Below are 14,691 nucleotides of genomic sequence, written 5' to 3' on the forward strand. Positions count from 1 at the left end.
AATGAGTATACACATAGATTAAGTGCACGGGCCAGGGTGTAGGATGCTTGCTACCTCAGGAAGTCTACCCCAGGAAGATGGAACACACCACTGAGAAGCTCCCAGTTTTCCCACTGTGTGAAAGAATTTTATTGTTCCTTTAGAGTTCATTTTGTAAGAAAATTCTGTAGAAAACAGTACTTTGCTCCTCTCAGAGAATTCGCATCTCCTCAAGGCTGTGACATCAGATGCACAGGCATGGCCTCTTCTGGTGAAGGGGCTCCAGGGAGAAAGCTCAGGCCACCTTTGATAGAATTCTCTTGGTGGAAGTATTAGGAATCTAGGAAGGCTTCACTGGAATTATCATACACGTTGTGTACAAAAACATAAAGCACACATGCAGAGTTTCTTAGGAGATCTTGTTTGTGGGTTGCATTCTACATTTGGATCAGTGCTTTGGTGTGAACATCCCTTGGTGAGGGATGTGACCCACGCATGTTGTCGTCTCCATCCTTGGGTCATTAGCCCCAGGGAACAGTTGACTGCAGGACAGGAGTTTAAAATGAGAGGATATGGGAGTAAATTGAGTAGACCTTTCAACTCACTGCATTCAGATAGAATCTCTGTTCTCTGAGTTACATTGGGGCAAGGGAGTGGAGACTGGGGCGGGGGGGGGGGTAACTTGAAGCATGTAGGATATTTGAGTAATTGGGTGTCATGTAGCCTGGCAATACAGATAGTTAAATCCCTCTTTAGTGGTTTGTTGTAGGTGAAATGTAAAGAGAATTTGTGTGTTGGGTGCTCTTGATGAATGACTGAGTTGGGGCCAGGCAGAAGTTCGTCTTGTGAGCATGCCATGCAGTTTCCAGTGCCATCTTACTAGAGGTGGTGACTGATGGGAGCACCAGGACAATTAAGTGGGACATATCAAAATGATTTCTGTCTGTCGTTTTTGAGCTGTTTTAAATGTATAGTTTGGGGGTGGTAGAGGTGATGTTTTCATGGAAACAGGATTACCAGGTCTATGACACTGCAAGGGAAACTCAGTGCTACACTGGACAGTGCTGTCATTTTACAAAATTGGAAGAATCTTCCTTGAGCTCCATTCATCTGTGGCCATACTGTGGGGAAATTCCCAGTGTCCAGCTACAACGTAGGCTTCTGTATGTCACTAAGACAATACTGGGTCATCACATCCTGTGGCAGTTAGCTGAGTAGGTATAAAAGAGCAAAGAGCACCGAGTTACCAAAAATACACATCTTGTATTTAAAAATTTAGAGAAACGTTTTAAATAGTCTGTCATTGCTTCTGTGAAAGCAGTTAGGGCTGTAGGAGAAAATTGTTAAGGAAAGTCAGTTTTCTGTCTAAGGAGACATTTTGTTAGTTGTTGGAGAATTTCCTAAGGTGCTTTTTGATCACACTTATTTCCAACCCCTCTCAGATCTACCCTTACCCACCCACTCCCAACTTTATATCCTCACTTTTAAACTATCCTACTAAGTCCAGTTGGTGCTGTCCATAGGCTTTTGGGTATGGAGTCACCCACTGGAATATGGTCTATTCATAAAGGGTCACCGGCTTAAGAAAACTCACTTTGCCTCTCCCAGAAGCCATCAACTGCCATTAGCTCTGTGGTAAGTGGTAGAGGCTCATGGGCCCTTCCTTGTTCCATCTTGGAGTGTTAGCTAGCTTGGCTGTGTGTGGACAACCACAGCTGTAAAGCTAGTTCCTGAATTGCTTGAACTGTTTTCTTGGCAATTCTGTGAGGGAGAAGGACTGCCCCAGCCAGCATCCACCCCGCTGAGTAGACTTTGCCTGGTTCTAGGTCTCCTGCTGACTCCACTCTGATGCACCTGTCTCTGCTGATGGCAAATTTACAGGAGGCTTTAGCACAGTGACTCTCAATCTGTGGATCTCTGCCCATCATGATGGTCAAATGACCCTTTCACAGGAATCACTACAGACCACCAGAAAACACAGATATTTACATTATGGTTTATAACAGTAGCAAAATTTACAGTTGTGAAGTAGCAATAAAAATGAACTTAAGGTTGGGCGTCACCACATGAGGAGCTGTATTAAAGGGTCGCAGCGAGAATAGGCCATTTCCTAATCTCTGGAGCAGGTAATAGAGGTATAGGTAAAGATGAAATTCTGGGTAACTTCATCTTATCTTTAAAATTTTATCCTGACAGAATGTCTTAGGGCCAGAAAATGCAGTAGATTCAGGCCTTTCCTTTTTCATAAGAGTTCTGTCTATTGCCCAGTGTTTCCAAGGTCAAAATAAAAATGTGCAACGAATTCCCATGGTTTATAAATAAAATAACCAGGCATGGCACAACTGATAGCTTTCTTAGGATCAATAAACTTGTAATGTCTTACAGGCCTCATCACAACAACGTCGAGGAAGCTGGACCGGGAGCAGCAGCATGAACACATACTAGAAGTGAGTCTTGCTTTGTTTCTAAACATCTCTAAGGCATTCACATCTTAATCACCCGAGGACATTCCCACCTCTGTCCTTCATAGCTGCTAATGTTTTGTAATGAATACCAGCCCCCTGCACTCCCCCCCCCCACACACACACACACTTCAACCCATTCTCACAGTAAAGGAATTCTGTCAAAACTGCCTTTCTGAATTTTTTTCTTAGCCCTCACACACACTTGGAAACCAATGTCATTTGAATCTCCTTTTTGTTTACAGATGTCGTAATTTTCCATGTACCTTCTATGGATTACTTTTCTCCTCAGTTATGCCTTTAAGATATGTTTTTATATAGAGATCAAATTAAACTGTTTAAACTGTGTTCTTTCCAGATGGGTTTATTCCTAAATCATTGTGTTAGTCAGTGTTAGTCATGCAGTTTTACACTTGAATTTGTTTGTAACCTAAAGACATTTTCTAAAAATAGCAAAAGTAAAAATAGGTTGAAACCAAACATTGCTAAAATGTTCTGGATAATTTAAGATGTTTCTGCACTTCATTTCTTTACTCCATTGTGGCTGGGGACCAGTATGCAGAATGAGAGCAGGGGTGACTTGAAGGAGACAGGTAGATTGTAACATGGGGACAGATAGGGGCAGCTAAGAAAGGCCACCTGGGGAGCCTCTGTGTAGCAGATCAAGCCTGTGCCTCTGTGGTATTTCTTACCATGTGCTAATCATACTCACTAGCAGAGTTAGGCCTGAGGGTCAGGTGCTTTGTTATTTGTGAACCTCCTGTGGAATGTGTTCAAACCCTAACAATGTAGTTTGTAGAGGAAATTCTAAATGATGATATGCTGTTTCTTCTCTTTCTCTCTCTCTCTCCCTCTCCCTCTCCCCCCCCTCTCTCTCTTTCTCTGTCTCTCTCTAAGGATCTTATAACTGGCATTCATAGAGATGTCTGCTTACTTTCATCTTTGGGCAAAATATCCTGTTATTACTAAAATACTAATAATTCTTTTTAAGCCTGAATGTTTGTGTATGTGCCTGCATGCTCATGTGTGTGTTACCAGCTGGTTTCGAAAACCATGGTGTTTCCCCATTTGTAATTTTGCATTTTCACTTATTGATTGGGTAGCTCACTTGCATTCATTTTCTTTATTACAAAGCAGGGTTTTGCATTTTCATTCAGTTACTGCAGAAATTGACATAAGGAAGATATGGACACTAGAGAAAGGAAGCATGGGGAAATGCCAAGAACGGCAGGTTACTGCATGCTCGCAGGGAGCTCCTCCCCACACTCTGGTTGTAGCTGCAACTTTCATGTCAGTTGTACGCTTGCTCTAGAACCCTGATTCACAGTGTCAGGCTGAGTGGAAGCAGGTGTGAGCTTTGAAGACAGTACAAGGTGTGGAGAGGAAAGGTGCAGCAGGAGTTTGTGTACTTGCCTTATGTGGATGTCATTCTCTTGTGTGTTTATTTGAAGGCTAGCTCCTGTCAGTTTGACTGTCTTAGAGAAGAGAGTCTTTTACTTCAAATGTTGGAAAAACTTTTATTGACATGATTTGCTAATGAAACCTACAATGTATTGTGTTTGGTTATATTGCCTTTCCATTTTTCTCCACCTGTAAAGTTGATCTGGAGTATTCAGAGAGGTTAAAATTTAAAAAATAATTTTGTTTTATCCTAAAAAGCTTAGGAAGATAAACCTTAATACTTCAGTGAACAAAATCAACTGTTAATCTCTTAAACTCTCTGTGACAAGTCCCTTGTCAATATATTCACACTTTTATAAATAGGATTTATAACTACCAAGTTTCTCAAAGAGCATATTTTAGTGAAAATTTCATTTCTCAAATGTTTTTAATATTCTCAGTTAATTTAGAAGACATAATAGTTTGATTGAAAGAGGTTGTGGTCAAGGCCATTTTTTTTGACACAAACTGCTGTTTAAAAAATAATTTTCTTACTTTTGAAACCCAGGTGACTGTGACAGACAACGGTACACCACCCAGATCCACCATTGCGAGAGTAATTGTGAAAATCCTTGATGAAAATGACAACAAACCCCAGTTCCTACAGAAGTTTTACAAAATCAGGCTCCCGGAGCGAGAAAAAGCAGACGGAGAGAGAAGTGGCAAGCGAGAACCCCTATACCGCGTCATAGCTGCAGATAAGGATGAAGGGCCCAATGCTGACCTCTCCTACAGCATCGAGGAAGGGAACGAGCATGGCAGGTTTTCCATCGAACCCAAAACAGGAGTGGTTTCATCTAAGAAGTTTTCTGCAGCTGGAGAATACGATATTCTTTCAGTGAGTTGGTTTTCTTTCTTGCCTTTTCTTGGGAAATAGTCTTGTGGGGTTTTTTTCTCTGTGTGAAAAAAGTGCCTTCAGTGTTGGGACCTAACAGGCAGAGCTTGAAAACGTTTGGAAAGTAAGGGTTTTTATTTTCTTTGTACGGCAGGCAACACAGCCCTTACTCTTGTCACCAAGTGTTGCCCCTGCATTGTATTCAGATACAGCTTTGGGGTATTTGAAACCGACTCAACAGGTGATCAAAGCAGTCTAGGCTTTGGTTAGGAGATGTCACTTGTGATCGATCTTTTCATCCCTTCTGTTCATATTTTATAGATTAAGGCAACTGACAACGGCCGACCCCAGAAGTCATCAACCACCAGACTCCACATTGAGTGGATCTCCAAACCCAAGCCATCCTTGGAGCCCATTTCATTTGAAGAATCAGTTTTCACATTTACTGTCATGGAAAGTGATCCCGTGGCTCACATGATTGGGGTGATATCAGTGGACCCTCCTGGTATGCCTCTGTGGTTTGACATCATTGGTAAGCATTGCTCATAACTTTTGTCATTCTTGTGTGGATTGTACTGAGAACCTCATGTGGTTTTCTGAGTTTTGTTCACGTTAGAATGTTAATTTGGGGGAAAATCTGTAGGTGAAGAATTTTCTTAAACTACAATGGCTTGAAAGCAGCCAAAAAAGAAAAAAAAATCTCAGAACACATATGAAAATTACTTAAAATCTCAGTGCTCCTGGGTGTGGAGGGATGGCTGAATAACAGAGACCAGAGTTACTTTTTACCATCTACAGGACAGCTTACAAACCCTTTGTAACTCCAGTTCCAGGGGATCTGATGCCCTCTTGTGGCCTCCACAGTCAAGTCTCTGCATGCACATAGGACACAGACTAACAGGCAGCAGGAAAAAAACCACATACATAATTTAAAAGGAACAAACATAAAATTCGTATTCTAAAACCATTAAGTCAATTAACATTTTTATAAAAATGTTTTTGTGGACACACAGGGAGTTTCAGGAACCTAAATGTTTTATACCAGTCCATCCGTACATAAATACATACATACGTCACATGCCACATTATTATTTGTGATTATATGAAATTTATAGTGCCTGCAATAGCTTCTTAGTATTATTTACCTTACTTTCCAGGAAGCTTCACCCTCCTAGAAAATAAATATGCTTAAGTCAGCATATTTGCTATTTGATGAGTTCAGACTTAAAACATTTGATTTATTTTTTTAAAGATTATTTTAGGAGGGAGGAGTGATGAGCAAAGGGGTTAAGACCAGGCAGGAGAAACTCACAGAAACAGCTGACCTGAACAAGGGGGAGCTCATGGACCCCATACTGACAGCTTGGAAACCAGCATAGGCCCCTTGAATGTGGGTGTCAGCTAGAGGCCTGGACAGTCTATGGGGCCCCTGGTTATGAAACAGCATTTATACCAAGTGTACAAATGGACATTGGGAGCCCACTTCCCATAGAGAATTGCCCTCATCCTAGATACATGGGGGACAGCCTAGGCCCTGCCCCAAATGATGTGACAGACTTTGGTGATCTCCCATGGAAGGCCTTACCCTTTCTATAGAGCAAAAGACGGATGGAATTGGGGGGGGGGGTCAGTGGGGGACATGGGAGGGAGGGAACTGGGATTGATATATAAAGTAAGATTATTTCTAATTTAAATTAAAAATGTATGTATTAGGACTTTATACCTCACATAATCCCCTGCACTTCCTACTGCCTCTTAGACAAACCCAGGCCTTGAACATACTAAGAAGCTCTCTGCTACTGAAATACACACTTACCCTTGTTTTTACTTTTGAGATAAGATTTTATTAAGTTGCTCAAGGTGGCTTCAAATTTGTCACTGTTTCTACCTTGGCCTCCCGAATAGCTGGGATGATAGGTATGGGCTACAATGCCTAGCCTTAGGCCTTTTAAAAATTCTTTTCACACTTTTTCCCCCCTGTTTTGGTTTCTTTGAGGGGGGATTTCTCTGTGTAGCCCTGGCTGTCCTTAGAACTCCCTCTGTAGACCAGGTTGGCCCCAAACTCAGCAATGAGTCTGCCTCTGCCTCCGAGTGCTGGGATTTAAAGGCGTGTGCTACCACCATGGGCTCTCCACAATATTTTTACTGCAAGTATGTTTGTTTGCAACCACCATCTCCAGTTGGAACTTTGGAACTTAACCACTTCCTCCTTCCCTTCCACCTCTTGGCCACGTTGTCTCCCAGTATGTGAAACATTATCTCTGAAGCTGTCACTGATGTTCTTGAGGGGGAAAATGATGAATGCTCTTGCTAACCATAATCATAATGTTTTCTTTCTCTTTTAACTTTCTCCACGCTTCCAGATTAACCAGCTTCTGTTGTACTGTATCAGACTTGCCTTTAATTCCTTACTGTTGGGGACCAGTTTGACTGACTGACTGTTCTTCTCCTATACTTGCTTTCCACGCTTGCTTGCTTCGTTTGGCTGTGCCAGGAGATACACTTGGTAGAGAAGTCTTTTACGTCTTTCAGATGACTTGTGACCTGAACTGTACAGCAGAAGGTATCTGCTGTGATCACATAATTTACCCCATGATTATGAGATCAAAAGTGGAAGTATGGATGTTGTTCTCAGAGTTCACCCCGCCCCAGCCCAGTTCTTTTCATAGTGTGTGCATGGCCACCCATCCCAGTCACAAACATGTCGTTTCTTAGTTGTGCCTGCATCAGTAGTTTCAGGTTTGAGATGCATGTCTAATGTGTATCTCTCTGTGTGCATGTCAGTATGACATTAAGCCTAACTTATTTTCATTCCATTTCTTTTCATATTGGTATGAGTGTCTCGGGTTCTATTTGTTTGAAGATAGTTTAATTTAGAATGTAATTAGGGGACATCTGGGTAGTAAATACTAATGGGACAGAAACTTGCTTCTGGAAAGTAGTTTTAAGGAATCTGTATTAGGTGTGATTCAAGGTAAATGTAACTATTTCTTTCAGAGTTCACATTTGTTTTTGATAGCTATCACTAATGTAGAATATTCTAAATAGTACAATTCTTTCACTTTTTTTTTTTTTTCTCCAGTGAGGCTTTCACAATCATGCACAAATTCTTATAATGCCAGAAAAATCCAAAGTAGTTGACAGTTGTTAGAGGCTCTTGGCTTGTGGAGTTGCTTTTTTCTCAGTTCTTGACCTCCTTAACATCAAGATCCAGTGTTTCCCTAAAAGCACTCTAAAGAGCAGCCACTCTTTTCCCATGTTTGGAGATCCTAGCTCCTTGGTGTCACTTTGATCATTGTGTTAAAAGTCTGTTTTCAGGGCCATTAAGTATCGGAAGGCTATAAAACACATGGCAGATCTTTATTGTGCGATTCGCTCCAGCAGTTCTGTTTGTCCTAATTTCAACTAGGTGGTAACTATGACAGTCACTTTGACGTCGACAAGGGCACTGGTACCATCATTGTTGCCAAACCCCTTGATGCAGAACAGAAATCCAACTATAACCTCACAGTGGAGGCGACAGATGGGACCACCACTATCCTCACTCAGGTAAGTGGCCGCTGGCCATGCATTTGTCAGGGGGACTAAGAAAATGCCATCATATCAGGATGCACAGTTGTGTGTTGATGTAGTCTACACATATCCACACTTAGAGTCCTTATTTGGGGACAGAAAGTGCAAATCCTTAGGGGTTTTGCCTTGTGTTTAGCAGTCTCATAAAAATGTCACTAAATCCAAACCACACTCTTAGCACCTTCCCCCAAAGTCTCCTTAGTCTTGTACTTATTTTAAGTTGTGTTGGTAGAGTTTTATTACAGGATGAATTATATACATCAGTTTCATGAAGATCTTAATATTTTAAACTGCTGACAGATTTCCTCCCTCCTTCCCTTCTTTCATCCTTTTTGGGTTTTTTTTTGTTTTGTTTTGTTTTTTTTTTTTGTTTGTTTGTTTGTTTTTTTTTTTTTAATTTGAACTAAATCCAGACACGTAAAAATGGCTCGTGAGTGAGGTTGTACCAACAGTTCCTTTTATACTTATATTTGTCTGATCATCAGTAGCTGGCTAGATATCTGTCTCTCGATTATGTTCTCTGAAGTCTTAAATGACACAGGTCATCCCCTCTCTCATTTAGTTACATTAGTGATTAAAAATTATACTGTGGGATCTATTTTCAGTTAATAAATGACTAGAGAGTTTAAAGGTAGCTGTAAAAATAATTTTATTCCTCTCACCAAATACTTGTGATCTTAATTTATGTAAGATTGATACTGTATGCCACAGTTTATGCTTTAGGGGTCATTTTGAGTTGCTGTATGGAAGGAAGGTGTAGTGCCATACCATACATAGTCTCTGTTTCCACTATTGCTCATCTCATTAGAGTAAAAAGCAGTGTACATTGATTTTATTTTTCTCTCTTTGAAAATAAGCCCTTGATGTCAAACTGTAGAGAATGAAAGTGAGAATTAAAACATAAAAAAATCACAGTGAACTTCACCAGTCATTCTTGGAGAAAAATTTAAGCAGTGTCACTGTACACAGTCTGCTTCAGATGAGTATCTGAAAGTGTGGTAAGCTGTGGGAAAAGGCCCTCTGCAGCAGCCATTCTTGTGACTACCACTGTGTATCCACGTGGTGTTATCTCATTAAGGAAATAACTACCAGTGTCCCCTCTTCCCCCCAAAACTGTGTTTTTAGTATGATTGGGTGCTTAGTGTGAAGTTTTGATGTGCAGTCCTAAAATGCCCCTGAAAGGCAGGAGATGAATTAGTGCCCATTGCTCTTAAAATTCAGGGCAGTGTTTTTAGTTTAGTGATGCCCGCTCAGAGTCCTGATGGTGTCCCAGGGGATCGCTGGCATGGAGAAGTTGGCGGGATGTAAGACAGGGTGACAGTGCCCAGGCTGACCTGTGATGCTGGGGACAAAGAGAACAGGCAGTAATTAGGTTTAAGTTTCTGTCTGGGACTGTGTGAAGGGAGATAGACATCTGGGATGGAGTGGAAAGGACCCTGTGAAGAGGCCCACAGGCACCTGAGCTGCACTGATAAAAGCTTGGAACAGGTTTGTTGGTGAAAATAAGATCCTTGTAGCAGCATTCAAGTGTGTAGCCCAGGTGCCGAATGTGGGAGGGACTGGGTGAGGGCTTGGGTCAGACGAGTCAAGCAGGGAGGCAGCAGTGTGCATGCTACTGTTCTGCACATCAAACTTGATGTTTCTACTTAGAAGGTGCCTGGCACCAGGTTGAATTGTTTTCCTTTCTCTCCTTGATGTCTGCAGATAACTTACAAATTCTTCATCCTTTTTTTTTTTTTTTTTTTTTTTTTTGGTGAGACAGGATAACAAGGATGGGGTGATGTTGCATGGAAGCAGCTGTGTTCAAGTTTTCTTGCAGTTTGCCTGGAACGCCATTGTTGCATTCTGGGCAAGCAGTCTGGTTGGAGGCTTGTCTCCACCTCTTGGTCCTGGGCAGGGACAACCCTCAGACTCACTCTGCTTGCCTCTGTTGCATCGCCTGGAAAGTGAGGAGAGTGGATAGTCCTAGCCACTTTCTTAGTTCTTACGTTGGGGGGGGGGGGTTGTTGGTGACACGAAAAAGATGACTGGCTCTTCATGCTCATGCACTAACTGCCTGTCCTCAGGGCATGCTCCCATGACATAGATGTCACACAAAGTCACTGTGCAAGCTCCTGATACCACATCTCTGAAACTTGGCTTGCTTTCCCGTCTCTGGTCCCTGAAACTCATCTGGGGCTACTTGCCACAAAACTGGTCCACTTGACTGACAAGAGGGGATAAAAATACATTTCCAGTGGTGAAAGAGTATGATGTGTATAGAGAAGCTAGCTCTCCATCCTTAGCTTGGAAGTTTAGGCTGTGCGGCTTCAATTCCATATTCTTCCTGATCCTTCATTCTTTCAGGTCCAAGTCTTTCCAGTCTCTAGAGATAGGTCTGCACTCTCAACTTTGACCTTGCTGGCTGAATATCTTCTTCCCAGTATTCCTTGCTTTAGAAAGCCCCATGAAACCTCTGGACTTTAAAAACAAAAAAAAAAAAAAACTCACCTTATGGTGTGCCAGCAGATTTTTAGGTAGCATTGCCTATAGAGACTGAAAGTGTGGTAAGTACAGTGACTGTTGCTCACTGGCTTTTCACCTTCAGACCTTGTGGATGAGAGCTGGGCCAGTGCCTCAGTGAATGTGTCTCATGAATTGTAAAAATTGCTTGCTCATTCTTTCTGGCCTTTTGTCTGAGATGGGTTGACTGAATGGAGAATATCATCAAACTTCTGCCTAGTTCCCACTCCATGGCCAATTCAAGTTTTACACTTGAAAACAGGGCATGATTTGATTTGGAGAAGAACGCCCCTTAGCAACTGTGTCTCCTGGGTGCTCTTTGAAAGTGAGCTATCGGTAGTTTCAAGTGGTTACATACCTTTCCCATAAAACATTTTTTGTGTATGTGTGGTTTGGTGAATGAATTTAGTATTCACATGAAATTGAGCATGAAAATGCGTCCGTTGGCACTGTGGTTTCCTTTGGGAATCCTGGTACAGTCTCATGAAAATCCTGTCTTTGTGTGGGGACAGCAGTGTGGTCAGTCTACAGGTACCTGGCATCACTAGAAATTTGGCTCCTTGTTCCTCTTAAATTCCTCTTAAATTAACAAGTCACCATGTTCTATAGAAGTCAGTGAAGTCCAGCTTGCTTGTTCATGAACTATAAGCTGTATTTTATGATTGGTACCGTTTTTTATGCTGTCTTATCCATATAAATCACTTCATTCCAAAAATGGAACATCTGTCAGGGTATATATTTTTGTTTCTAATTACGACAAAGTTTTTTGTTTTGTTTTGTTTTGTTTTGTTTTTTTGACATCTTCCCTTTTGCTCTAAAGCTTCCATTTATGTAGTCACAATGTTTGACAAGAGTTTTTCTTTTCAACCTACTTGCCTTTAGGAAAGAAACATTCGCTACTTATATATATTCGAAAGTTACAGATCTAATTTAAGAACATCGTTTTGGCAATAACTAGGGTTCTAACCCTAGCTGACGAATGCTAGGAAGTACCCAATCACCAACTACTCATTGGTTTGTGGTTATTCCTTTTGTTTTAAAGTCTTTCAGGGAACTTGTAGCCTCACATTAAAATGAGAAACTTACCATTACCAACTCTTTCACAGGCCTAAATCTAATGTAGGAAGTGGGTACACTGTAATCCTGGCAAAGTAAATTCTGATACCTTTCCTGAATCATCTCCAAAGGTCTCTTGTCAAGACCTGCAGAGAAATTAGCCTGCATTTCATACTTTTCAGCTGTGACCAGGATCCTATCTGGTTACTGTTAAATATTAAGTAAATAATGTACCAAAGATAAGAAGATGTAGAAGGTTTCTTTGATTCTAGACTTTAATTGCTTTTATTTCTCATGTTAATATTTAATTCGGTTTGATGGCAGTTTTCAATTATGCATGGGTTTTTTTATTTGAATCTTAAAACAGCATCATTATGAATACATCTTTATTCGAGTCCCTTTGCCATTCCTTCCAGGTTCTCATCAAAGTAATAGATACAAATGACCACCGCCCTCAGTTTACTACATCAAAATATGAAGTCACTGTTCCTGAAGACACAGAGCCAGAAACAGAGATTTTGCAAATCAGCGCCATGGATAAAGATGAGAAAAACAAACTGATCTACACTCTGCAGAGCAGCATCGACCCAGTGAGCCTCAAGAAGTTCCGCCTGGATCCTGCAACGGGCACGCTCTATACTTCAGAGAAACTTGACCACGAGGCCATTCACCAGCACGTGCTCACAGTTATGGTACGGCACCTGCTTACCCTTTTCAACTGGAAGCTTTCCTGTGATGGGAAGGGATGGTGATGCCTTTTTATTTCTACTCCTCGGGAAAGAGAACCCCAGTAGAATGATGGTGTGTTGATTCTTTCAGGTACGGGACCAGGATGTCCCTGTGAAGCGCAACTTTGCTAGGATCGTTGTTAACGTCAGTGACATGAATGACCATGCTCCGTGGTTCACCAGTTCGTCCTATGAAGGCCGGGTTTATGAATCGGCAGCTGTCGGCTCAGTTGTGTTGCAGATTACAGCTCTGGACAAAGACAAAGGGAAAAACGCTGAAGTGCTGTACTCAATCGAATCAGGTATTTTTTGAAGCAATGGAGTCTTGTCTGTGTGCTTGAAAAGTGTATCTTGCGTTTTCAAAGATTACTTCTAGGTGCTGAAGCATTTCTATGTACCACTGCAGGAGTATATTAAAATTTTAACTATTAGAAAAAAACAAAACAAACAAAAATATCAAGGAACAAAGATAAAATTCCTATAAGTCTGAGTGACAAAAATTCTGGAGATTACCAGTATTAATGTTAAGTTAAGACTGATAATCCTGCAGGGGTTTTCTAGTTCAGTATTTCTAGATTTATTTTAGGCAGTCATTTTAGGCTCTGAACCCAGTCAGGAAAATGTTGGCTTAGTAATTCAACATTTTAATGAGAGTATTTTCTCTGGCTCAGAGTAACAAATGTCACAGTAGTGTGGTGACTCACCTGTCTTGGGTCAATTCTCAGAGAGAAAAGGGCACCCTGCTTCCTACGCATGTAGACTAGCTCCACATTCCATCCCCCGTGGCATTAGCAGTCGAGTCTCATGCATAGGATTGAGTTGTGGGAACAAGCTACAGAAGTGGTTGGTTCTAGAAAGAGAAGTGTTTGGTAGGGGCCTCTAGAATTGGCTAGAGGTAACACAGAGGTAGGCTGAGCCAGGAAGGTAAACTGAGCCTGGACCTAGGAGTTCCAGAATAAAGACAGGAAAGACTCCCCCCCCCCACACACACACACAGTTGATCATCAGAGCCACCACAGCAATGGGTCAGGCTTTGTTGTGTCTTTGCTGCTGTTCACTCATCCAGTGGATGAAGGTAGCTCCGTTCATGAGCCAGATACTGTGCAAGAAGTCTTCATGCAGTGTTCAGTGGTTGGGGCTTTCCAGTGGCCTCAGGCGGATGAGTTGAGAAAGGTTCTATTGTAGAGCACATGCTCACACAGTTAGGAATTCCTAACCCTGCTCAATACCCAGTCAGTGATGTGTATGGAGACACACTTCAGTCTCCTCCACTCCTCACAGCTATTGTTACTATAAGAAATGGAACCATTTTCATTCTTTGTAAAGATTTTAGAGCATTTTAATACTTTTTTCTTTAAGTGCAGGATTCTACCTACTTATATTTGGTCTCTCCTAGGCATTGAATCCATAGAGTTTATAATTATCTATAGATCTATATATAGATCATAGACTCTAAATCTGAGAGATTGATTTTGACATAAATACTGGTGTGCTTTATGCGCTGACTAAACTATTCTTATTTCCTTACACATTGGAAAACAACTGGATTGACTTCATTATTCACAAATAAGATTTTATATACTTCTGTGATTAGAGTGTTAAAATGCATTGTCGTGTAGTTAGTGCCTTGGATGGAGATAAAGAAATTTTTCCCCCACTGCTTGAGAAATTTAGCCGTTAGAAAAACAGTACATTCCATTCGTGCATGCTCGAGCATCTCAATGAAGTGACTTTGTCACAGACAAATAAACTGGGTTTATGTAGGAGAAAATGTCCAACTTTCCCTTGGCTTTCACATAATTTTCAACAACTGGGTGGTTAAAATATGATTGTTGGTGCCTCAGTGAAGGCATGTGCATTCTTTGAGTGTTTGTAATGACTGATGGGATTAGTAATTTGGTATTTTAAGAATGGAACTCTGTCTCTCCCCAAAGAACAGACTAAGCACCAATGGACTCTTCCCATGTGGAATAGGATTTTTAAGACACAGCTTTCATAATGCAATATTATGCCCAAAAAGTGCATTCATAGGAAGCCACTACCGTGGAAGTGCAGTAGCATTTGTGTGTGTCTGTATGAATGCATAACACCTACTGGAATGAAATGAACTATATAA

The 14,691-nt window shown here is 41.2% G+C and overlaps 1 protein-coding gene across 1 annotated transcript in view; it reads left to right on the top strand.

The window, feature by feature from the left end:
* Positions 1–14,691, top strand: part of Fat1 (FAT atypical cadherin 1) — a 111,982-nt gene that overhangs the window by 66,421 nt on the left and 30,870 nt on the right. Inside the window, exons 4-9 of the mRNA XM_051182317.1 lie at positions 2,365–2,426; positions 4,390–4,719; positions 5,038–5,248; positions 8,126–8,265; positions 12,264–12,539; positions 12,667–12,877. Coding sequence (XP_051038274.1) covers positions 2,365–2,426; positions 4,390–4,719; positions 5,038–5,248; positions 8,126–8,265; positions 12,264–12,539; positions 12,667–12,877 — 1,230 coding nt within the window. The remainder of the gene's footprint in view (positions 1–2,364; positions 2,427–4,389; positions 4,720–5,037; positions 5,249–8,125; positions 8,266–12,263; positions 12,540–12,666; positions 12,878–14,691) is intronic.

This window comes from Phodopus roborovskii, unplaced genomic scaffold (genome assembly GCF_943737965.1).
Source record: "Phodopus roborovskii unplaced genomic scaffold, PHOROB, whole genome shotgun sequence".
Lineage (NCBI taxonomy): Eukaryota > Metazoa > Chordata > Mammalia > Rodentia > Cricetidae > Phodopus > Phodopus roborovskii.